The sequence below is a fragment of the Notechis scutatus genome, chromosome 1 (genome assembly GCF_049901735.1).
Source record: "Notechis scutatus isolate UNSWTSFEM ecotype Mainland chromosome 1, rNotScu1.2, whole genome shotgun sequence".
In the NCBI taxonomy this organism is placed as follows: Eukaryota; Metazoa; Chordata; class Lepidosauria; order Squamata; family Elapidae; genus Notechis; species Notechis scutatus.
Genome location: NC_142009.1, coordinates 172,995,570 through 173,021,524, shown reverse-complemented (window position 1 = coordinate 173,021,524; position 25,955 = coordinate 172,995,570). Strand labels below are relative to the sequence as shown.

The 25,955-nt window shown below is 40.6% G+C and overlaps 1 protein-coding gene across 1 annotated transcript; it reads left to right on the top strand.

Moving 5' to 3' along the window:
* Positions 1–267: 267 nt before the first annotated feature.
* On the top strand, positions 268–16,282 carry LOC148133105 (uncharacterized). The gene is made up of 3 exons (XM_087956152.1): positions 268–376; positions 617–1,625; positions 16,075–16,282. The coding sequence occupies exons 1-3, from the start codon at positions 268–270 to the stop codon at positions 16,280–16,282; spliced, it is 1,326 nt and encodes a 441-aa protein (XP_087812278.1).
* Positions 16,283–25,955: the final 9,673 nt, after the last annotated feature.

The window sequence follows — 25,955 nt, the reverse complement described above, 5'->3', positions numbered from 1 at the left end:
ACTTTTAATTGGAAGAACCGTTTGAACTATTGGGGGTGGGAACATTTCACTCCCTTGATATATGTGATGAAGCCTATTTCCCCAGATTCAGAATTTTCTTGTTGCTACCACTGACTTCCAGTAAAAGATATCTTTTCTCTAATTACAAGAGTCTAAGTATTTCTTTCTTGGATTTTGAACGGAGCACCAGCTGACATTATTCTGAATCTCACCCTATCAGCCCACCCGGAGAGATAATACAATTTCTTCTGAGGGGGTCTGAACATCATGTCAACTCCAGCCAGCGACCAAGAGGAAGCAAGGGAAGCTGACTTGTTAGCAGAGCTCAACCTTGAGGAAAAACCAGCTGTAAAGCCCAAATGGTCATTGGGAGTAGGTTGGAAGGATCCAGAGGAGCCTCCTCCCCCAGGAGTCACCACTACCCATCGGCGTGGAACAGAGAAGCCATGGCAAGAGAGGGAAAGGAGAGACTTTTTACTAAACCAAGCCAGGCACTTCCTCAATGAGGCTTTTGGAGAACCTCACACTGCACAAAGGTATGAGGGAGAGGGAGAGGGGGAGGCAGCCCCAGCCAGAAGAAGCCAAGCAGCCACCCCCATAAATCAACCTGGGCCAGTGCAACAGCCAGCAGCAGCCCCGGGGCCCCCAGCAGGAGGTGTAATTCCTAGAAGGCGTAGAGCTCCCAAGTTGCCTCCGCTGGAAGTAAAATATGGGGGAGATCCCAAAGAGCTAGAGTTTTTCCTAGCACAAGTTTGGAGCTATATGGAAGAACACGGAAGGGATTTTTCCTCAGAAGCAGCCAAAGTGAGATGTGTTACAAGGGCTCTGGAAGGAACAGCTGCAAAGTGGATGGTGACTTTGCATAGTGATAATGCTCCCCAGCTGTTGAATTATGACCTGTTCATGACTGTGCTGAGGGCCAGGTTTGAGGACCCACTGGCAGAACGTAAGGCCAGGATTAGGATGAAGACCATAAATCAGGGGCGGAGATCAGTGGCCGACTACACCCAGGAATTTAGAGAGCTGGCGTGTCATATTCGAGGCTCGTCCCAAGTAGCCCTGATAGAAGCTTTCAAAGATGGGTTAAATGATGATGTACACCAGAGCTGCATTGCCAGAAGAGACCCCAATGATCTGCAGATGTGGTACGTGCTGGCAGCAGAGGTAGAAATTGATTTAACCCGAAACAGATGCCGGGGAGGCTCTGGTTGGAGCAAGCCCTCCCCCACACATCCTCAAGAAGCCTTCAAACCCCAAAAGGGAGGGATGGCAGAAAGACTCAAGACTACTGTTTGCTTCCGATGTGGGAAGGAAGGTCACCGGGCTGCAGACTGCTGGGCCAAGTTGGAACCAAAGGGGGCGCCAAGAGGAGAAAAAAAAAACAGAAAAACCTCAGCAAAGCCTCGCAAAATGGCGCTTAAGACAGGGGAGGTTGTAGAGGTCGCCCATCCGAAGGGAGAGGGGCTGGGAACTCTGACCTCCTCTGAAGAGAGTGACGTCGATTCGGAAGATGACTCATTGGTAAGTCCAAACAAGGGCCCTATGACCATTCCAGTGCAGTTAACGGTACCTGCATCGGGGGCCAAGGGGGAAATGCCGGCCTTGCTAGACTCTGGGTGCACAAGGTGTGTGATCAGCCCGGAAGTAGTACAGAAGATGGGCTTAAGACTAAAACCTTTAAAAACGTCCATAGCCTTTTGCCAATTGGATGGATCAGTGGTGGGGGCGGGCCTGCACATTTCATAATGGAACCTATAGAAATGACGATGGGGAAGCATAGCGAGACTCTGTGTTTTATTGTGGCCCCTGGGATGGAACAGCCAATACTGGGATTTCCCTGGCTCCGGAAATGGAACCCCCATGTCAATTGGAGAAGAGGGTCATTGCGTATACGTACCGACCAGCGGCCGGAAGGGGTGGGGCAATCTCAACTGAAACTCCAGAATCCTATTGACCTAGCTTCCACGGGTACGGAAGACCTGAAGGGGGAGGAGAAAATTCTGGAGGAGTATTGGGACTTAAAGGACATATTCAGTGAGAAGGCCTCAGATGAGCTGCCCCCTCATCGTTCAACAGATTGTAGTATTGAATTTTTACCTGGGGTGAAACTCCCGAAACCAAAGCTGTACTCGATGACACCGCGGGAATTAGAAGAGCTGCAGTCGTTTATCAATAAAAATTTGAAACGTGGCTTCATCCAGCCCGCTAGACCCCAGGTGGCGGCCCCAGTACTGTTCTGTGAAAAGAAAGATGGCTCCTTTCTGTTGATTACAGAAACCTGAATGCCATTTCTGTGGAAAACATGTACCCCCTCCCCCTGATGAAGGACATGCTGGCCCACCTGGCCAAGGGGAAGATTTTTACGAAGCTCGACTTGAGAGAAGCGTACTACTGGGTTCAAATTAAGGAAGGGGACGAATGGAAAACCGCTTTTAACTGCCCGATAGGTTGTTTCCAGTTCCGTGTTCTTCCATTTGGCCTACAGGGGGCCCCAGCAGTATTCATGCAGATGATTAATCAGGTTTTACATGAACATTTATACAAGAGGGTTTTGGTCTACCTTGATGATATCCTTATCTACACAGAGACTTGGGATGAACATGTGAAACTGGTGCGGTCAGTCTTAAAGAAACTCCGAGGCACTAAGTTGTATGCTAAATTGTCCAAATGTGAGTTCCATCAGGAGAAAATTGACTATTTGGGGTATCGCATCTCACATGAGGGCATAGAAATGGATCCAGGGAAGGTGCATGCCATGTTGGAATGCCCCCCTCCCACGCACCAGAAAACAACTTCAGAGTTTCTTGGGATTCACCAATATTTACCGACAATTTATCCTGGCTTTTGCAAAGATAGCACTGCCTATCACAAACCTCCTAAAAACCAAAGGGGATGTGAAACCAAAGCCTAGTAAGCCACTGGAGTGGTCCATGGAATGTCAAGCAGCCTTTGAAAAGCTGAAATGACTGTTTGCTGCTGAACCAGTGCTAAAGCACCCGGACATGGATGCTCCTTTCATAATCCAGGCCGATGTGAGTGATGTGGCGGTGGGAGCTGTATTGCTGCAAATGAATGAGAAGGGGATTTTACAACCCTGTGCATATACCTCCCGTAAATTATCTGAAACTGAAAGAAAGGTGGGCAGTGTGGGAAAAAGAGGCTTTTGCAGTTCGTTGGGCCCTACTCACTTGGAGACATTTCTTGGAAGGAGCAAAACACCCGTTTGAGGTGTGGACCGACCATAAGAATTTGGAGGCCTTGAAAACGCCCCGGAAGCTGTCCCCCAAACAAGTTTGCTGGGCTCAGTACTTTAAACAGTTTAATTTTTCATTGAAGTACATTCCAGGGGGGAGGAACTTCATGGCAGATGTTCTATCTAGACTACCTCAATATAATAGTGCTCGCCAGGAAGTAGTATGGCCGATTGTCCCAATCGAACAGTTGGCAGCTCCAGTAGTTACTAGAGCCCAAAAGAAGAAGAAGGAAATGGATCTATCGAATGATTTGACTGCGCAATTAAAGGATGCTCTAAAACTCGATGATTGGTTCCTGGCTCATTCGAATAACTGTAGTTAGAGATGGCCTGGCCTGGGTGGGAGCCAAGTTGTATGTGCCAGAGAAACTGAGGAGCCAAATCTTACAACAAGCTCATGATTCTAAAGTGGCTCTAATTCTAATTGGACTGACCTTTTACCATTTGCTGAAGTGGCATATAACAATTCTATTCATAGTAGTACTGGATTTACCCCCTTCAAGGTGGCATCGGGACAAGACTTTGTACCCATACCTGAACTCCCTCGTGAGAGGCCTAGTATTCAGTCATTAGATGAATGGATAACATAACTCCAGCTTAATTGGCCAGTCGCTCGTAAAGCATTGGATGATGCACATTGGGCTCATAAGAAATTTGCAGATAAAAAGAGGACTCCACAAAACCCATATCAAGTGGGCAATAAAGTCTTTTTGTCCACCAGATATCTACAAACCACTCAAAAGTCAAAGAAACTTGGTCCTAAGTATGTTGGTCCTTTCTCAATTGAACAAATTATAAACCCTGTGACAGTCCAATTGAAATTACCAAAAAGCCTTCGACGAATTCACCCGGTTTTAAACGTTAATTTGTTAAAACCTGAACATACTTCCGATCTGAGACCGATCCAGACCGACCCTCCTGTACCATTGCTTATTGATGGCGAACAACATTTTGAAGTTAAAGAAATTCTAGACTCTCGACGACGGAGGGGTTGGCTCCAATATTTGGTTGCTTGGAAGCATTTTCCTTTGTCCCAGGCTGAGTGGGTCAATGAAAAAGATGTTAGAGCCCCTAGGCTTGTCAGAGCATTTCATTCTAATTATCCTGATAAAACCTAGATACGTGTCTCTTTTATGTTAACTGGTTATTAAGTCGTGCCTTTTATATTTCCCTCTTTCATAGGACTAACGTCTTTTTTCCAGGAGGGCCGAATGTCAGCCTTCAAGATCTTCCTCCTTTCCTTTGCTTCTTTCTGGCTGTCATGAGTAACGGGGGGTGGAAGGGGGAAATGTATGGGACGTGAGCTGAAAGTGTTACTAACTGATATTGTATAAACTGGGGAGGGTTTCTAATTCCTGCTTAGCTTTCTCTTCTCTGTGCAACTGCAAACCTTTATCTGAGTAAGCCAAGGTCAACTAATCATCACCACCTGGAGATGTCCATATGATGAAGTTCACAACTTTTAATTGGAAGAACCGTTTGAACTATTGGGGGTGGGAACATTTCACTCCCTTGATATATGTGATGTACGTGCCTATTTCCCCAGATTCAGAATTTTCTTGTTGCTACCACTGACTTCCAGTAAAAGATATCTTTTCTCTAATTACAAGAGTCTAAGTATTTTTTTCTTGGATTTTGAACGGAGCACCAGCTGACATCAGCCCTATGCCACCGCTTCAAAGACCCCCCTCACCAACAGAAAAGCCCGCAACTGCATTAGAGTTGTAAAGCAAGGCTGTCACCTGGTAGCTGAGTACACCGAGGAATTTTGTGACCTGGCTGGCTGAGTCGACTGGCCAGAAGATATCCTAGTCTGTTCGTTCAAAGATGGACTCAACGGCGACCTGTACACTGCCTGCCTGGCCTGTGGGGCCCCAAACCTCCTGCATGAATGGTACCTGCTGGCAGAAGAGGCGGAGATAGACATGACCCATAACCAGTACCACAGTGGCAGAGTTTGGAGAAGATCCCCACCCCAGGGAAAGTGGAAATTTTTCAAACCCCAAACCACCATGACTCCAAGACCACCTGGCTGCTTTAAGTGTGAAAGAGAGGGGCACTGCATAGCAGAATGCTGTTTTAAAACCCCTGCCAGAAACCCAGACCACCCACCAGGAGGGAAACCTGGAAAATCCAACCCTCGAGGAAAAGAAACTGGTCTGAGAGGCCGAGAAGCTGCGAGGTTCCGGTTTCCCCCAACCCAGAGGAAGAATCCCCAATGCCCTGAGGAGACCTGAGCCAGTCCAAAAGCGATCCGGAATATGACCTGCTGGTAAGTGACCCAATTGAACCACTCACTCTACCCCTAAGACTGTTTATCCCCAACCGAGGGAAGAGGGAGGAAGTTGCAGCGTTACTGGATTCAGGATGTACCCGGTGCCTAATCAACCCCACCCTAGCAGAGAAATTGGGAATCCAACTAAGGAAAATGGAAAATCTCATCACTTTCTGTCAATTAGATGGAAGTATAGCGGGGGTGGGGGGGAGCCAGCCAGTTTTGCCACAGAAGCATTGAAAACAAGACTAGGGAACCATAGTGAGATGCTCATATTCATTGTAGCACCAGGAATGGAAGGGCCACTAGTCATAGGACTCACATGGCTACGGAAATGGAATCCAAAAATAAACTGGATGAGAGGAACCATATATTTCCAGAAACATGTAGCATTTGCAAACAGCCCAGAGGAAAGGAAAAGAAAGAGAACAGAGAACAGAGAACCAGCCAGGTCAGCTGGCTGAACCCATTAACATTCCCAAAGAGTACCAGGATTTAGCTCAAGTATTCAGCGAGGAGGCTTCTGATGAACCCCCACCTCATCGCGCCACAGACTGTGCCATTGAAATCCTACCAGGGGCTAAACTTCCAAAACAGAAAATGTACTGCATGTCCCCCAGCGAACTAAGAGAACTCAGAGCATTTACCAATAAAAATCTAAAAAGGGTTTTCATTGAACAAACCCGACCAAAAATAGCAGCCCCAGTAATATTCCGCAAAAAGAAAGATGGCTCTTTGTGTCTATGAGTGGATTACAAAACTCTAAATACGATCAGTGTGGAGAATACATGTCTCATTCTCTAAAGGAATTTTTTTTTCAAAGATATACCTACGACAGGAATACTACCGCATCAGAAAAAGGGAAGGGGATGAGTGGAAGATGGCTTTTAACACCCCACTGGGATGCTACCAATTTAAAGTGCTCCCTTTTGGACTATTAGGAGCACCTGCCATGTTCATGCAATTAATTAATGAGACTCTCCATGATTTTTTGTACAAAAGGGTTCTTGTTTATCTCGATATTTTAATCTACATCAAAACAAAAAAAGAACACATCAAGTTACTCCGAGCAGTTCCCACAAAACTCCTAAACGACAAACTCTCTAAAACTCTCTAAATGTGAACTCCATCAAGAAAAAATTGACTACCTGGGATATAGAATATCCCAAAAGGGAATAGAGATGGACCCACAAAAAGTAAAAGCTGTCATCGATTGGGAACTGCCCCATACTTGCAAACAACTGCAGAGCTTCCTGGGTTTTGCAAACTTTTACTGCCAATTCATTCCAGCTTTTGAGAATATTGCCCTCCCCATCATGAACTTGTTAAAAATGAAAGGGGGGGAGAAACTCAAACTGAGGCAACCCCTTCCCTGGACGATCGAATGCCAAGCGGCATTCGAAAAACTTAAACAACTGTTCTCAGCAGAACCAATCCTGAAACACCCAGACCCTGAACAACCATTTGTCATCCAAGCAGATGCTAGCGATGTAGCGGTTGGAGCAGTTCTACTCGAAAAGAATGGACATGGACAGTTACAACCATGTGCTTGTCCTTCCAAGAAACTGAAAGGAACCGAGCAAAGATGGGCCATATGGAGAAAGAGGCATATGTTGTGCGATGGGCATTCCTCACATGGAGACAGTTCCTAGAAGGGAACCAAATCCCCTTTGAAGTCTGGACTGATCATAAAAATCTAGAAGCCCTGAAAACTCCACGGAAACTCTCAGAAAAACAAGCAAGGTCGGCTCAATACTTTAAACAGTTTAATTTCACTCTCAAATATCTCCCAGGGGGAAACAATTTCTTGGCAGATGCCCTGTCCAGGAAACCCCAATACAACAGCAAAAAGATTGAAGTTATAAAACCCATGATCCAACCAACCGAACTTGCAGCCAAACTAATTACCCGGGAACAAGAGAAGAAAGAATCACTGACTGACTGCAACAACTTCAATATTTAAGGAGGCACTACTTAAGGACCAGGCTAACAAAAACACTTGCTTACTCAAAGATGGTCTAGCCTGGGTAGAAAACAAACTTTACGTCCCTGCCAGCCAGAGGATGGACCTCATGAAACATTCCAAGATTCAAAAATAGCAGGACACTTTGGTTTTGTAAAAACCCTGCACCTGATCAAAAGACAATTTTGGTGGCTGTCTCTCAAAAAGGACTTTATAGCGCAGCTCCTTGAAAGTGCAGGAAATACTGTCATTTGGGTTGTAACTGATTTTTTTTCAAAACAGGTTCATTTTGTACCATGCCAAAAGATCCCAACAGCCAAGGCCTTAGCAAAGATGTTTTTATTACACATTTATCGCCTTCATGAAGCTCCCCAACAGATTATCTCAGATAGGGGTGTACAATTCACATCCACATTTTGGTGGGCATTTTTAAACCTATTAGGCTCTGCCCAGGGTTTGTCATCTTCCAATCACCTCCAGACTAACGGCGGAGCAGAACGATCATGTATTAGAACAGTGTATTAGAACAATATTTAAGATGCTTTATTAATTACCAACAGGACAATTGGACTGACCTTCTTTCTTTTGCAGAGGTAGCATACAACAACTCAGTCCACAGCAGCACTGGTTTCACCCCATTCCAGGTAGCCACAGGCCAAGAATTCAACCCCATGCCAGAACTACCCACCAAGGAACCTGAAATTCCCTCCCTTAAGGAGTGGATTAATAATTTGCAAGCCACTTGGCCAGTGGTCAGACTAGCCTTACAAGAGGCTAGAGCAGCTTTTAAAGCTCAAGCAGACAAAAAACATTGTGATCCTAAAACATTCAATGTTGGAGACCACATATATTTGTCCACAAAATTCCTAAAATCATTGCAACTCTCTAAGAAACTGGGACCTAAATTCATTGGACCATTTTCCATCTCCAGAATTATTAACCCTGTTACGGTAGAGCTTCTACTTCCCAAAACACTTAGACAGGTTCATCCAGTATTTCACTCAATACTACTCAAACCAGAGATCACTTCATTTATTTATTTATTTATTTATTTATTTATTTATTTATTTATTTATTTATTTGATTTGTCAATTGTTTACAAGATAATAAGTACAAGTGTATACATAGTTGTGAATATATGAAATGGGTACATATAAGAAAAATAATAGAATAAGAGAAACAATAGGACAGGGACGGTAGGCACGTTGGTGCGCTTATGCACGCCCCCTAACTTCAAACCTTAGATACGCCCCCTTCCCACACCTCCAACTCCCATTATGGTACATGGGGAACAACATTTTGAAATTAAAGTTATCCTTGATTTGTGCACTCACCATGGATCCACACAATATTTAGTAGCTTGGAAATATCTTCCTTGCTCAGAAAATGAGTGGGTAGCCAAACAACATGTAAAACTACCCACATTACTATGGAGGTTCCTCCTGAAATACCCTCACAAACCATCCTAAGTTGTAAATGTAACACATCTTTTATGTCTTCCAGGTGGATTTCTCAAATTTTTGAGGAGAGCAGTATTGCCATTCTTCAATAGAAGAAGAAGGGCGGGGGGGAAAGTTGGTATAAATAATCCTTTTTAATGTAACCTGAATATATTAAATCTTATATTGAATCTGTAAAACTTGCATATAATATACAACTGGAGGATTGGAGCCAGATGTCTAGAAACTTGTCTCCTCTGGAAGAGATAGCAAGAGGAGAACGGACCATAAAATTTCCAGCTCTGGAAGATACTTCCTGGGAAACTCTTCTAAGATACGTTCCCAGAAAAGGGGAGGGGAGAATTAACATGTTGGTTCTTTGTTTGACTGAATCCACATCTAAATAAGGGGAGGGGTTCTAACTCCCTTTATCTATTACTGTATGCCTGGAAGCATCTTAGATTCTGCTTTGACTAGTACTGGGATTACTTCCTTTCAATAAAGAATTCCTTTTGAAGTGCCTAGCTTTCAGAAGTTCATTCTTTTTCAGTTGAAGGGGAAAAGTCCAGTGCTTACATAATCTCTGTCTTATTATTAATGCTTTACTCCTGAAAACAACTTCTTCTTAAAACAAATGACATTTCATCTGCAGAAAATAATATTTCTAGAGGTTTATCAGCTATGTTAGTAAACTGGAAATCTTGTCCCATTTATTGCTCTACTAATGAAGACTGTCCATAATAAAAAAGACAGGCAGGTTACTTTTCCTTCAACAGGGACAGAAATCTACCAAAAATCTACTTATAATTTACTAATTGCTCATACAACAGCGTTGAAAAAAGTGATTTATGACCATTTTTCACACTTACAGCCATAGCCCCATCTCCATGGTCACATGATAAAAATTCAAACACTTGGCAACTGACTGATATTTGTGATAGTTGCAATGTTATGTGATCATCTTTTGCAACCTTCTGACAAGCAAAGTCAATGGGGAAGCCAGATTCATTTAACAACTGTGTTACTAACTTACCAATTGCAGTAATTCACTTAACAACTATGGCAAGAAAGGTTGTAAAATGGGGCAAAACTCACTTAACAAATTTCTCACTTAGCAACAGAAATTTAGGGTTCAATTGCAATCATAAGTCAAGGACAACCTGTACTGGGGATCAGGTTTTCAAATGTTAAACTTAATTAGAATGAATTAAGTCAGTCAGTCTATAGCAGTGGTGGCTAACATTTTGGGCTCCTGTGCCAAAAAGGAGTGTCGCGTGCCAGCACTCAGAAGTCAATGTGCACCCCCCTCACCCCCTGCTCATGTGCGTGCAATCCCCTCCCCCACTTACCTACACTGCACCTCCCAGCTGATTTTTGGACCATTTCGGCCTCCCAGAGGCTTGATGAAAGCCTCTGCAGCTTCTGCAGCCCAAAAAATAGGCCTGTTTCATCACTTCCGGTATTTCCAGAAATATAGGAAGTGATGAAATGGGCCTATTTTTTGGGCTGCATAGGCTTTCCTCAAGCCTCTTGGCAGCTGAAAAAGGCCTCAAACATGCTGGAAATCAGCTGTGAGGTGTGCGTGCAGTGAGGTAAGTTTGCCTGCGGCTCGCATGCTGGCACAAATGGCTTTACGTGCCACCTGTGGCATGTGTGCCAGAGGTTCACCATCACAGGTCTATAGCGTCCTTTAGTACAAGAACTGAGTGATGGACTCATATGTTCCTTTCTTCCAATTGCAAATGTTTTTCTGTGTAGCATTAACCATTGTGATCTCAACAAATATTGCTTGTCTTGCAGTAGTCAGTGGGCTTCTTATTCTGAACTGCAAAGTAAACACTAGCACTAACTATTTCTTAATTTGGATTTCACAGCAAATTAAAGCCATAGATGAGGATAGATTCAATAAAGTCACTGGTCCAGGATTCTCTATGGATAATAATTTATATTGAGCAAGGATTTGTATGAATATATGCCTGCTCCTCCCTAATATAATTATATTTGTACTCTTCAGCTTTGAAATCTCTCTTAAAAACTAAGGATGTGTTCTAGCAATTTTGCTGAATTTTAATTCCTTGCTGATTATGGTATAATGCTTGCTGATTATGGTATAATCAGACAAGGAGTTGAAGAGTGTTATAATATCTCTTGCAGTTACATTAACAACATACCAGGTTGTTTTAAACAGCTGCTTGGATTCTGCAGATCCCTTTTACCTTCTGGGAAAGAAACATTACTTCCTCCCTAAGCCATCACATAAAACTATTTCCAACATGAAGGTTGAAGGAAACTGCCAGCAAATAAAAATAGGGTTCTAAAGAGCCTTTGGATGAATCATACAGCATATCATATTAGAATGATTTAAGTCTTCAAGACGTCCAACAATTCCCATGTGATTCTTGTCTCTTTTTCATTGAGTCAGAAACATTGCAACTGTTTTGTTAGCTGAATTTCCATATGCTTTGCTTTTAGAATTACTAGTTTCTATTTGCCTTGTATGTGCATATATTTGGAACTTGACACTTACTTTAAGTCTATGGAATTTCCAAAAAGCAGTTGAAAGCCTATAGAATGAAATTTGTGCACCAGGTTTATGTAGGCCACTGAATACCATTCTTACACCATGGTATTGTTAACAGATTAAAAACAATAGCTTTAGGAACTCTGTTCACTCCAGGAATGTATTTATAAAACTTGTTGCTCTGATGTCCCCACAAACCAGCAGAGCATCTGTTAGCATCTCAGTGCTGGAACACAAATCTTGTTTTCTTGGTCAGGGGCAAAAATTCCACCCATTCTTCCTTTGCTCATTAGGACACCATATGCCGAAAGTTAATTTCCATTATGAAGTAGCAAGTGGTTTTGAGCCAAAAATGTTTCACGTGTTGATCTTAAAGGCTCCAATAGCTTGAATGATGGTGACCTGAACTCTATAAGACTAGGACAGTTAGACTTCTGGTGGTGCTTCCATCTAAGACGGACCAGAGACCACGATTGTGCATGGCTTTGATCCGTGCTTACCCTGTTGGAAGGGTCCCTACGGGACCGGATCCAGCTAACCCACCTCAGAGGGGTTGGGGAAGAGGGAGAGACTGCCAACTGGGTTAAGGGAAGCTGCATCTCCCCTCCCTGGCTAAGTATGCTCTCCTGGAAGACAGGGAGAAGAGGCAGTTTTTAATGGCTGCCCTGAAGACGGGAAGCTGCTGGGACCTAAGTGTGTGCTGGAGTGTTGAAGTGGTGAGTGGTGTGTAACCAGATAAAAGAACTTGAACTTTTTTTTTTTGACAACCCTGAAAAGCAGAAAGAAAGGGACCTCATTTAAGAGTATGACCACGGCAAATGGAAAAGAAGAGGAAAATACAAGGTAAATAAAAAACTGGAAATAAAAGAACTACAATGAAAGCAGAGATTAAATCTGGAATAATATACAGAAACTGGCATTAATTAGACATTGAATAGAATGCTGGACTTGCCTGGAATTGATTATATCTAAAAAACAACAACTAATGGGTAAGAATTAACATTGATATTACTGAAAAGAGGGGGGAAGAAAGAACTTTGAAAAGTGGAAGCGATATAGAGCGCCGTCTAATGGTTAAAGACATTTTCTCTTCTGTGATTTTATGGAAAATTACTGGTCTTATAAACGTGCGAAAGAAGAAATAAATAAAATAAAAGACAGGAATCCTGGAAGCCTAAAAAAATGAGGGGGTGGGAAATTGCAGCAAAGGTTAAATGAATGTAACATCTTGCGACTGTTTGGTGTTGACTGTGACAAGGAGACAGAAGGAAGGGAAATTGAGATAAACAGAGATCTAAGGACTACAACAAAAAATTCTGACTTTTAATAAAATAAAGAATAACTTAAAAATGCAAGAAACAAGCAAAGAATCTAAGTCGGAACTGAAGCTGTGAGAGGAATGTTAAAAGAAAGAATAAGACTGTTGGATATACTGGCAGTCAAAGTAATGGTGATGCAGTTTGCAGAAGAATAAAAGAAGCCTAGGGAGGAGAAGTCAAAGGAAGAGGAAAGCAGCTCAGACAAACATGGAGAACAATGGATACGGCCAAAAGACATAAAAGGAACTAATTTTAAAATACCAATGATAGAGGTAATAAACAAAAGGGAAAATGTTCCTAAGATTAAGCAGCAGAAGAAGAAATTGTATAAGAAGATACTCCAAAAAAGAGAACAGGAAAGGTCGGGGGAAAAGATGCCAGATCGGCAGATGAAAATAAAAATAATATTAGAGAGAAAAAGAGGCATAAAGAGGAAAGACCAGGGAAACCTGGAAAAGGGAGAGCTGGCTAAAACTAAAAGAAAGGACAAGGCAGAGAGATTTAGAGATAAGGATTAGAGATAGTATAAAAGGGGGATACCACATGGAAATGAATATTGGTACTTTCTTCTTCTTTTAATTATATTAGAAATACAGTCTGGGGAGATTGAAGTTTAAAACTTACTGGGAATTACCCTAAGATTATATAACTATATATGAGTTCTATTGTTATTATTCCTTCTTTTATATATATATGTATTCTAAAATATGTAATTGAGTGTCCAAATGATATTAGAAAAACAGAGAATATGGCAAATTGGGAGAAAACAAGTTATTACAATTGAACAAGTGTGAATTATATAAACTTTATAGGTTAAAGTTGGCTAAAGGGAAGCAAAAAGGGAAACTTAATTTTCTATCTTTCTTTTTTTTCTTTTTGGTGTACATATGAAATAGAAAATGTAATTGATTATACAAAGGATATGAGAAAATAGAAAATATGACAAATTAGAAGGGATTATATTGGCACATAAAGTATTTATAATGAGAGTATTATCTTATGACTAAAAACAGGGGAATGAAAATTTATTAAATTACATAGGTAAACTTTGGCTAGTGGAAATAAAGAAAAAATACAACTACTATATAATTATATATGAGAAAAGTGAAGATAGAGTGAGAAACATTAAGTTATTGCTGTTAATCCTTTCTTTTATATATATATATATATATATATATATATATATATATATATATATATATATATATATATTCTAAAACATGTAATTGATTATTTAAATGATAATAGAAAAACAGAGAACATGACAGACTGGGAGAAAATATGCTAATTATACAAACTTTATAGGTTAGATTTGGTTAAATCGAAGCAAAAAGTGAAATTTAATTTTCTGTTTTTCTTTCTTTTTGGTGCATATACGAAATAGAAAATGTAATTAATTATATAAAGGACATGGGAAAATAGAAATATGATAAATTAGAAGGGGTTATATTGGAATGTAAAGTATTTATATACTTAAAGTAAGGAAATGAAAACTTATTAAAATTATATAGATAAATCTTGGCTAAGTGGAAATAAAGAAAAAATATGAAATGGTTAAATGAGTATCTCTGGAATAAATATAAGATATATTGTAGATTGGAGGATATACCATGTGGAACCTAAATATATTAATTTTATATTATTTTTACTCTTTTGTGATTGTTTACTATATATTGGTCTTGACAAAGTTAATGATGATAATAATGTATAATGTAAAATAAAATAGGAGGTAAGCTGAAAATGGAAATATTAGGGGATAAAGAATTGAAAATAGATGTGAGGATGAAATGATCTTGATATTGAACTGATGAATTGAAATATGAAATGGAAACTTATTTAAAGATTAGAGAAATGGATGATGACTTGATGTGATGTTAAACAAAAAAGTTGAAAATGTAATAATGACTATGCATAAATGTTGTAATCTGGAACCACATTGCTCATATGAAGAGATGTGTAAAAAAATAAAAATAAAAATAAAAATCTTTTATTAAAAAAAAAAAGACTAGGACAGTTAGAGAAAGTGGGGCTCTAAGAGAGGCTTTCTGAATTAGTCTAATGCTATGTATTTTTCAAATGTATACTTAATCAGTTCAATCCAGTTTGGAAATGTGTCAAAAACAGGCTTCTGTTTAAAGATCTTCTCATAGGATTATGGCACCTAACCTGCAGGATATTTCAGGAATAACTGAAAATACCTGAAAATACCAGAAATAACTGAAAGATGGTATAATAGTGTCTGTATCTTTCAGCATATTAAAATGCTTCTTTCTTGTTATACAGGTAGTCCTCGACTTATGATCACAATTAAGCCCGAAATTTCTGTTGCTAAGTGAAGCATTTATTAAGTGCATTTTGCTCCATTTTATGACCTTACTTACCACAGTTGTTAAGTGAATAGGCCCCCCAACTTTGCTTGTGAAAAGGTTATTACATGACCCAGTGGTACTGCGACTGTCATAAATATGAGTCAGTTGCCAAGCATCTGAATTTTGATCATGTGACCGTCATAAATGTGCAACAATCATAAATGTGAAAAATGGCCATAAGTTGCTGTTGCTCTGGGCCCTGCCTGTGGAATAGACTTGAAGTCGCCTTGTGGCGCGGCAGGGCCCATTGAGCCTGAGGTTCCAGAAGTACACCACAGGACCTCCTCTTCTAAAGCTAAGTGTCCCCATGTTCTGTTTGGGTTTAAGGCTAGGCAGTTACCTCTTTCAGTGTCTTCTGTGGGTAGGGTCTTTGCCAGGGCCGGTTCTGGTGGTGCGTGTTGGGCTTCTGGCTGGTTGTCAGTGATAGTGACCCGGCCTCTGATCTGGTCAATGTACCTGTCCCACAGTTGCCCTTCTTCGGTCTCCGGAGTGCTCTTATGGTGGCCTCTGTAGTGGTTGACTTCATAATGATCACTTCCAACCACTTAGAGTATGCGTCCACCACTATCAGGAATGTTTGTCCTTGGCAGGGGCCGGCAAAGTCAATGTGTATCTGGGCCCAGGGGGAGGTGGTTGTTTCCCTCTTTACAGGTTTCACCACTGGGGGTGATGGTCGGGTTTCTTGACATAGGGTGCAGGTAGCGACCCATGTCTCAACCTTCTTGTCTAGTCCTGGCCACTATAGATAGCTTCTGGAAAGGGCCTTCATGCGGACAATCCCTGGGTGACCCTTGTGTAGCAATGTCAGTACTCTAGTCCTTACCGGTGGGGGAATGATCACCCTCTCCCCCCCACAGTAGGCAGCCCTTGATCACTGACAGCTCTGCCTGTCTGTTTTTAAATTGCTTGAATTCATCCCCTTCTATGGTTTCTAGCCATCCCCTCCACACCCAGTTTGAAATCCACACCATGGTTTTGTCTTTAGCTGTAAGCCTCGTGATCTCCATCAACGTCATCAGTCCAGGCCATAGGCTTTCACTAGGAGAACTTCAGTGGATGGCGCTGGGTCTTCAGCGAGAACTGGGAGGGAAAGTGGCTCAGGGTGTCGGCATTGGAAATGTCTTTTCCTGGCCTGTGGATTAGACAGTAATTGTATGCGGCCAGGAATACGGTCCATCTTAACATCCTGGGCAAGAGGATGTTCGGTGTGGGTTTATCCCTGGTGAGGATACCCAGCAAAGGCTTGTGGTCAGTAATCAAATTGAACTGTTTCCCGTAGAGGTATTTGTGGAAGCACTTGATTCCTGCAACAGTGGCCAGTGCTTCCTTGTCTATCTGACTGTAGTTCCTTTGTGGCTTGGATAGGGTCTTTGACTAATATGTGATAGGGGCTTCTCTTCCATTGGGTAGTTTGTGGCTGAGGACTGCACCAATTCTGTAGGGGGAGGCATCGCACGTGACTGTTAATGGCAGTGTTTCGCTATATTGAATGAGAATGCTGCTGGATGTTAAAATGCTTTTTATTTTTTTAAATGTGTTGGCTTCGCGTTGTCCCCAGGTCCAATCGGTCATCTTATCTAACAGTCTATGGAGCAGTTCTGCGATGGTTGCCTTCTGTGGTAGAAAGACATTGTAAAAGTTGAGCAACTGCAGAAATGCTTGCAGTTCCGCTTTACTTTGAGGGGTGGGGGCTTCCCTGATTTCCTGTAGTTTGCCGCTTGTGGGTCAAATGCCCGATGAGTCAATCAGGAAGCCCAGAAACTCTGTTTGGGGGATGGACAGATGACATTTATTCCTTTTTAATTTTAGTCTGGCTTCCTGGAACCTCCTCAGCACTGCCCTTAGTCTCTCTATTAATTGTTCCTAGCTTTTGGCCGATATTATGACATCGTCGAAGTATGGTATGACCCCCAGAATGTTGTGTAATAGTCTCTCCATAATACTCTGAAAGAGACCAGGGGTAATGCTTACTCCAAACTGCAGCTGGTTGCATTTAAATGTGCCCCAGTGAGTGACAATTGTCTGTGCTTCAGCGGTTGCCTTGTCGACCAGCAGCTGCTGATAGGCCTGGACCATATCTAGTTTGGAAAAGATGTTTCCTTGCCCCAGGGAATATAGGAGGTGCTGCACAACTGCCATGGGGTAGGCGCTGTGCTGCAGGCCCTTATTCAGGGTGGTCTTGTAGTCAGCACAGCTTCTCACTAACCCATCTGGTTTTACTGGGGTGACTATTGGGGTCTCCCATCTGGCGTGGTTAACCAGCTCAAGAACCCCTTGGGCAATTAATTTATCAAACTGCTCTTCGACCTTGGGTTGGAGAGCAAACGGGACCCACTGCGGCTTTAATCTGATGGGAGCTATGTTGGGATCTAAATTAAATGATATTGGGGGTCCCTGTGTATTTGCCCAGTTTGTCGCTGAATACATAGCTGAAGTTGCACTCTAGTGCTGTGAGGTCATCTTCCTGGTGTAGGGGTGGTGGTCTCAGAAGTGTGGACACCGGTGTGTGGATCTGGATGTAAGGCATCCAGAAAGTATCCATGATATCAAATACTCCAAGACATTTTCTCTCCAATTGATTTATTTAGAAATAGATCTGGTATGTCTAAAGCAATTTCCCAAAGTGAAATTATTTTTGTGAGTCCACCTTCTCTCCTCCCACTTCTACACTTCATAAATCACGAGAACCAATTAACTGCAACTGGAATTTCTTAATACAACATACCTTGAACTTTTCAACTCCTCCAACCCTCTTCTAATAAAAATGAGGCAGCTGAATTTCAAAGCTGACAGGCGTCCCCCCCTTGAAAACTCCTCCTCCTAAAATAAAAGAAAAAAAAACAGATACAGGGATTAATACATTGTCCTTAACCCCCTCTCCCCCCCTCCACGAGGACCCTTCGGTTTGTGGGGAAAATCCTCATGGAATTGGTTAATCAGCATGAATATCCCAACTCTTTACCCAACTAGCACCTGAGAGGGGGTATCCTTTCCATAAGACCAAATATTGCAATCAGCCACGATGTAATCTAGAATCAAGAATTTTTTGAATTTCATAATGTGTTTCCTCCTGTACCATTAACGGTTTAGGGGGAGCATTTGGCAGTGGTCTTATCATTGATGTAGTAGCTGGTTTTAGTAAACTACAATGGAACACTGGATGAATTTTCAGAATGATCTGCAGAGAAATGTCACCCCTAGAGCACCCCCCAAGCAATTAATCCAGGCTGCATGGGAACACAAGGCTATGCCACCCTCATGTCCCCCCTCCCCACCCACTCACTCCTTACCTGGCAAACTTGCCTGCTAAGTTGCTATTTTTCCTTTCCACCCCCAACCATCAGCTGTTCTGCTGTGCCAGGAGATTTAGATTAGCTAGAAAGCAGGAAACCTTCAATTTCTTGCTTTCTAGCTAATCTTTAGATCTTTAGAACCTTCCTTAGGACTGAAGCTTCTATTATTCAATACAGGTAGCTGATGGCAGAATCATAGATCTCTTAGTGAATCTGTGATTCTGTGAGCAACTCAATCTGCTTGACTGCTTTGCCTGATTTTGGGTAAAAGTTGCTCTTTTTTAAAATAAAAAAATTAATATTTACATACATGGTGTGTTGTGAGTTAATTTTGTGAGTTTGCTTGCAAGCATATTTTATGTGACAGATTCAGGTAGTCGATGGCAGAAACACAGATCTCTCAATGAATCTGTGATTCTGTGAGCAACTCAATCTGCCTGCCTGCTTTGCCTGATTTTGGGTAAAAGTCTCTCTTCTTTTATAAAAAAAAATCAATATTTATAATAATATTTATAATATTTACATACAAGCAATGCCCAGCCAGTCACATAACCACCAAGCCACACCCACAAATTAGCCATGCCCACAGAACCAGTTGTTAAGAAATTTGAATCCCACCCCTGTCTCTGTCTCTGTCTCTGTCTCTGTCTCTCTCTCTTTCTCTCTCTCTCCCACCAACATCAGCAAGCCACCATCAGTCAAAATTCATATTAGTGGTCCCCAGGATTTAAAATTATGAGTTTGGTGGTCCCTGAAGTCCAAAAGGTTGGCAACCCCTGTCATAGATAAACCACAGACAATTACAGCGATCTAATACATATCGATTTTACAGAAGATAACATCGAAAAAGCACTACAAGATCTAAAACCATCTCTATTATTGGACCCGATGGACTATGTACCTACTTCTTAAAAAAGATTTCCACTGCCATAGCAGAACCTGTAAGCATAATCTTTGAAAAATCTTTCAGGACCAGCTGCTTGCCTAATCTATGGTCACTAGCCACAGTCATCCCCATCTTCAAAAAGGGAGACCCCAGCCTAGTTGATAACTACAGACCAATCTCTTTATGTTGTGTCACCTGCAAAATCATGGAATCAATTATTAACCAATCCATTACCCTCCACTTAGAGACAGACAACCTACTCTCTAACAAATAATTAGATTTCAGGAAAAATATATCCTGTAATCTGCAACTCCTACACTGCAAAAGCATATGGACTACACAACTTGATCAGGGGAAAGCAATAGATGCTATTCACATAGACTTCTGTAAAGCCTTTGATTCAGTGGTACACGACAAACTACTTTTAAAACTAAAATCTTATGATATCTCCAGACATCTGCATAATTGGATAGCTGCATTCCTGTGAAACAGGCAACAAATGGTCAAAATAGGGAGCACCCTATCAAATCCTGTACCTGTCAACAACAGTGTCCCCCAAGGCAGTGTTCTAGGACCAACTCTCTTTGTACTTTACATAAATGACTTTTGGATCATATTAAAAGTAACTGCATTCTTTTTGCTGATGATATAAAACTATTCAACATCACCGACAATACTGCTACCCTTCAAAAAGACTTTGATTATGTGTCAGAATGGTCAAACAAGTGGCAACTTCAAATCTCAACAAAAAAATGCTCTGTCTTACATATTGGCCAAAAAAATCAGAAAATAAAATACAAGCTGAATGGACATGACCCATTCATGCCCATGTAGATGACCCCCACTCAGTCAAGGACCTTGGAGTACTCAACTCTGATGATTTATGTGCTAAAACCCACTGTAATAACATTGCCAAAAAGGCATTAAAGTTATTAACCTAATCCTGTGTAGCTTTTTCTCTGGTAATATTGTACTACTAACTAGAGCATACAAAACATTTGTTGGACCAATTCTCAAATACAGCTCATCTATCTGGAACCCGCATTGCATATTGGATATTAATACAATCGAGAGACTCCAGAGATATTTCACGAGAAGAATCTTCCATTCCTCTACTTGCAACAGAATATCTTATGCCACCAGACTTGAAATTTTAGGCTTAGACAACTTAGAACTACGCTGCCTTTGGTTTGATCTAAGTATAGTACATAAAATTAAATATTGCAATGTCCTACCTGTCAATGACTACTTCAGCTTCAACCACAACAATACAAGAGCACACATTAGATACAAACTCAAGGTAAACCACACTAAACTCAATGGCAGGAAATACGACTTCAGCAATAGAGTGGTCAATGTCTGGAATACACTACCTGACTCTGTGGTTTCTTCCCCAAACCCCAAAAACTTTAACCTTAGACTGTCTACTATTGACCTTACCCCATTCCTAAGAGGTCTGTAAGGTCATGCATAGGTGCACCAACCATCCCTGTCCTAATGTTCCATTTTATTCGTATCCATTTCATACATTCATAATCATATTTGTACTTATATCTGTTATCTAATACATGTTTGACAAAATAAATAAATAAAAATAAAATAAAATAGAGTAAGAATTATTAAAACTTTATATAATATTCCTTATAAACACAGATGTCACAATAAAGCAAACAACATGTATTTCAAACATTGTTTATTGAAAATATTTTGTTACGAAAAGGAGTGTATAACTTAAAATAATAAACTACTGTATATTTGGGGGTTACAACATAATTCTTTTTGTCAAGGCATTCAAGGTTTTACAGTTTTGTTTAAAGATGCAGCCATTATTTTAAGTTCTAATGGAGTTAGAATGTCTAATGAAGTTCTCATGAAGTTCTAAAACTAATGATCAACATTATGGTGAGCAGAGCTTCTGGTGGAATCACAGGAATCACCTGAGGCTTGGACATGAATGCTTTCAATGCTGCCTACTTTTGGAGGACTTATCTAGTTTTCTAGAGCGTTCTTTAGCATCACATAACTTCAGAACACAAATGTCTACTTTTTGTGTCTGTTCTTTATATTAGGGAATAGATTTGCACAAAATTCTATTTTGACAACACAAAATGAGTGTTTTGCATTTAACCTCCACCACAGAGCACTGTGCAGTCTATATAGAAACTTCTTCCCTTCTCTCTCATCTTCTGGAATGGCCATGTGACATATAATATTGCTCTGCCACATGATCAGGAAGTGTCAGAAAAAGGATGGTAGGACTATTTGCAAAGTCTGGAGCTATTGTAAGCAAAGTTGGATTTGAATGAGTTAAACAGGCTTAGAAGAAATATTTATGTTTCCATGTACATTTTTTTAAAACATGCAACCTCCAATATTCCCATAATTGACTTTCCTTAATTTGAGGGACAAAGAAAGTACAATAACCTGAATTCTGTTGTAGCTGATGTTAATTTATCATGGGTTCCCTTGGGGGCAAAATCTCTAAATAAACTCCCAAAGAAATATGTGTTAGGCATCCAGAAATTATCCATAGTAATCAATCACTCCGAGACAAGCATAATCTCCAATTGATTTATTAGGAACAGCTCTGGTACATCTATGGACATTTCCAAAACTGAAACTCATTTCCAGTGCGTCTCACAAAGTCCACCCTATCTCCTCCCACTTACTACACTTCATAAATCACAAGAACCAATTAACTGCAGCTGGAATTTTTTAATGTGACATACTAAATAACCTTGAACTGTTCAACTCCCTCACCCCCCCCTTTCATTATTCACATATATTCTTGTGGCAGCTGAATCTCAGAGCGAACAGGCATCCCCCCTTGAAACTCCTTCTCCTAAAAGAAAAACAATCAAAATAGATACAGGGGTTAATACATTGTCATTAATGTATTAATGTATTAATTACACTTCACCCTCCACGAGGACCCTTTGGTTTGTGGGGGAAGTCCTCATGGAATTGGGTAACCAATTGATCAGCGTGGACATCCCAACTTTTTACCCAGCTAGCATCTGAGAGAGGGTATCCCTTCCATAAGACCAAATATTGCAATCGTCCATCTAGAAACGAGAATTTTCTTAATTTCATAAGACTGTATGTTTCCCCCTATACCATTAATGGGTCAGGGGGAGCGATTGGCACTGGTCTTATAATTGATGTAGCAGCTGGTTTTACTAAACTACAATGGAACACTGGATGAATCTTCTCTAATAGTCGAGGAAGACTCAATTGGACAGTGACCGGATTGATTATTTTTCAAATTGGGAACAGACCCAGGAATTTTGACCCCAGTTTTTTACTGGGCAGTTTCAACCTAAGATACTTGGTTGACAAATATACTTTGTCTCCCACGTTAAAGGGCGGTTGAAGGGATCTATGTTTATCCGCCTGCTTTTAATAATTTTTTGCAGCTTCGGTCAAAGCTTTTTTTTGTATCTTCCCACTCTATTAGAGACATGGATGTGGGAGGTTGTCAAGGTAACTCTGGCATAGGGACAAAGTCCATTCCAGTGTTGATTTGGAATGGAGTCAACCCCGTGCTGCTATGTACTGCATTATTGTAAGCAACCTCTGCAAAAGGTAATAACTCAGCTCAATTTTCTTGTTGATACTTTACACAGCATCTAATGTATTGTTCAATCGTGGCATTAGCCCTCTCCACTGCTCTGTTACAGGCCGGATGGAAAGCTGAGGATAATTCTTGGGAGGACCCAATGGACTTCAAAAATTCCCTCCAAAATTTTGCGGTAAATTGTACCCCTCTGTCTGATATTATTCTACGAGGTACTCCATGTAGTCTATAGATATGTATTACGAATAGCTTTGCAAGCTTTTTCACAGATGGAAGTCCTTTACAGGCTATAAGGTGGGCCTGTTTAGAGAATAAGTCAATTACAGTCCAAATGATTGTATTCCCTTCACTCTCAGGTAATTCCACAATAAAGTCCATTGCGATTTCTTCCCATGGTTGGGTTGGTTCAGCGACTTGTTGAAGGAGGCCAGGGTTTTTCCAGTTCTGTGTTTCATTGTGGCACAAATTGAGCAACTTTTTACATAGTCTTTGATGTCAGTTTTCAGTTTTGGCCACCAGAACTGTCTTCTCAGTAAATGTAGGTGTCAGCCTTCAAGATTTTCTTCCTTTGTGGGCTTCCGGTTTGAGCTTCTTCAGCGACAGACCAAAACCTCGTCTCTGTGAGGCTTCAATCCATGCTCGCCACTGGAGTGCCCCGAGCCGGCTGGCTTTGGGGCTAAGCCACCCCGTAGAGGTGGTAAAGAGGGGGAAACTGCCTGCAGGATTGAGGAGAGCCGCATCTCTCCTCCCCAGCTGGCCATTACTCCCTTTCCTGAAGGCAGTTGCAGCGGTGGTCAGAAATAGCCACCACAAAGAAGAACTCGACCAGAAAAGAATGTGCAGGAGGAAGATAAGAGGAGAAAGGTTTGGTTGACCGGGTCAAACAGCAAAAGCAACAAATAAGGTACCCTGGAATTGAAACTGTTAAAAAACAATAACATTGTTCCCTAAGAAGATTTTTAAGCTGCGAAGGAGAGAGAAAAGGGAAAAGATCTCCTTTTCCTATACTGACAGCTAAGAGACTTAAGTAAGAAATTGGAAAAAATCCACTTTGACATCAATAGGCATTTAATGCTGAAAATAAAAAGTCAAAGGGATAATAAAGATTTCTGGATAATTAAAAGCTTTTGAAAACAGGAAAGGAGAGAGGAAGAATAAAAGGGCAGGATCTGGAAGGGAGGAGACTGCCTGGAATTAAAAAAGAACTTATAGCAAAATCTCAACAAGACTTCCAAAAGATACATTCTAACTGAAATATTGCAACAAAAACCCCAGGAAGAGAAAGTTGAAAAAGAAATAAGAAGATATAACTCAGAACTATCTGGATTCTTGGCTATTGTTTTGAATGACTAAAATCAACCGGGTGGTTGTTTAAAACTGTTTAAAATGGCTCCACTTTTAGAAGAACTGAAAATGGAACTTAAAAGTACAAAGAAGATGCACAAGAAGGAGAGGTTCTTTTGGCTTCATATTTCAGTTTTTAGAAATGGAGATTTGGAATTATGAGAAACAAGAAGAAATGCCTGCAGAACAAGAAGATTGCGACAAAGAAGAAGCCATCTTTAATGAACAACAAGTAATCTTAGATGGGGAAAAAAGGGAAAGGGGGAAAGAGAATGGAAAGTTTAAGATTGGGAAAGACAACTCCAAAAAAATTAGAGTGAAAAATAAGTATAAAATCAGAAAGCAACAGAAGAGGGAAATGCAGAAGAGAGAATTAGAAATAGAGAGACAAGGGAGTAAAAAGGGGAGGGAGAAGATGAGAGGGAAGAAAGAAAGGAAAAGAAGTCATAAAGGACAGAAACAAAATACAGAGAAACAGGGCCTATTTAGAGATAATGAGTGAAAATTTAATGGAAAAAGGGATTCTGCAAAGGTACATAAGATAGTATGTTTATATTAGAAACAGAAATAATTTTAGAAAATATGAAACAATGTATGATTAAAATGTCTGATAAAATAGCTATCGTAATTCAATGGAATGCTTGTCAATAAATAAATGTAATAAAAGATCTATTTAATGAGTTATAAAACATATGTGAAGAGAAATAAGGGAAAAATTAATTATGGAGATTATATGTGTTTTTAAGGAAGTATGATATTTAATTGAAAAGAAGTGTTAAGATTTTAATGATTGTTAATGATAGAATTGAACTGGAACAGAATGAGGGTTTATAATTACATATATTTACAATCTTTTTTTAAAAAAAGAATATAGTGTGTATTATAAGAATGTACCAAGCAGGGAGAAGGCGGAGCCACGTCGCTGCGATACAGCTGCAATCTCGGGGCTCCGAGATCGCAGCTGATATCTTCGCCCCTGGTCGGTCCTGCCGGACCTAAAACGTCCCGTAGAGACGGTGATAGAAAGGGGTGCATTCTGTCGCAAAGTCCCTGGTGGATCCAGGAGAAGCCCTTCTACCATCGGCTGGGACAGCTCCAGAAGGAAGAGATAGAAAGAGAAAGTGTATCGGCTGGTGAGGATCTTTTTTTTTTTATTTGGGACTTAAGGACACTCTAGAATGAGAAGAAACCTGTAAGATTTTTGACAAAACTTGATAAAATGGACTTAGTGGCGATTTTCTAAAGAGAAATGTCAAAGTAAGGCTTGGCTTTTTACTTTTACTTTTTTTTTTCTTCACTGAACTTCTATTGCGATTTAGTAATTGTAACCAGACTGGTTTTTTCTTTTATATTTACCTATTTTTTTTTCTCCTTTTTGACTGTTTATATTTTTTAGACTAGAGGCTCCCTTTAGTAATTTTTTTTAAAATATATATATATATATATATACACATGTATATTTTCTTTTTCTATTAGGCTTTTTGTGGGGGAAGAAGGGGGAGTGGATTAAAGAAACTTTGTAACACTGCCAACTAGAGGCTTGAAAATACTTTGTTTGAAGTTGAGAGGACTGTGAAAAATTCTTTCTCAAGGACACTGGAATTTGATAAGATAGAGGGAAGAACACTGGAGAATGTTTTCACAGGTGTTTCTTTGGGATCTCTACTTATCAATTGAACATTTGAAGCTTGGCTTTGAAATTTGTGGAGAAGCCAT

Coding starts and splice junctions, on each gene's coding strand:
- LOC148133105 (XM_087956152.1), top strand. CDS start 268: ATGTCAACTCCAGCCAGCGACCAAGAGGAAGCAAGGGAAGCTGACTTG. Junction 377..616: donor CAAATGGTCATTGGGAGTAG/GTTGGAAGGATC, acceptor AACCTGGGCCAG/TGCAACAGCCAGCAGCAGCC. Junction 1,626..16,074: donor CTAGACTCTGGGTGCACAAG/GTGTGTGATCAG, acceptor TATGGTTTCTAG/CCATCCCCTCCACACCCAGT.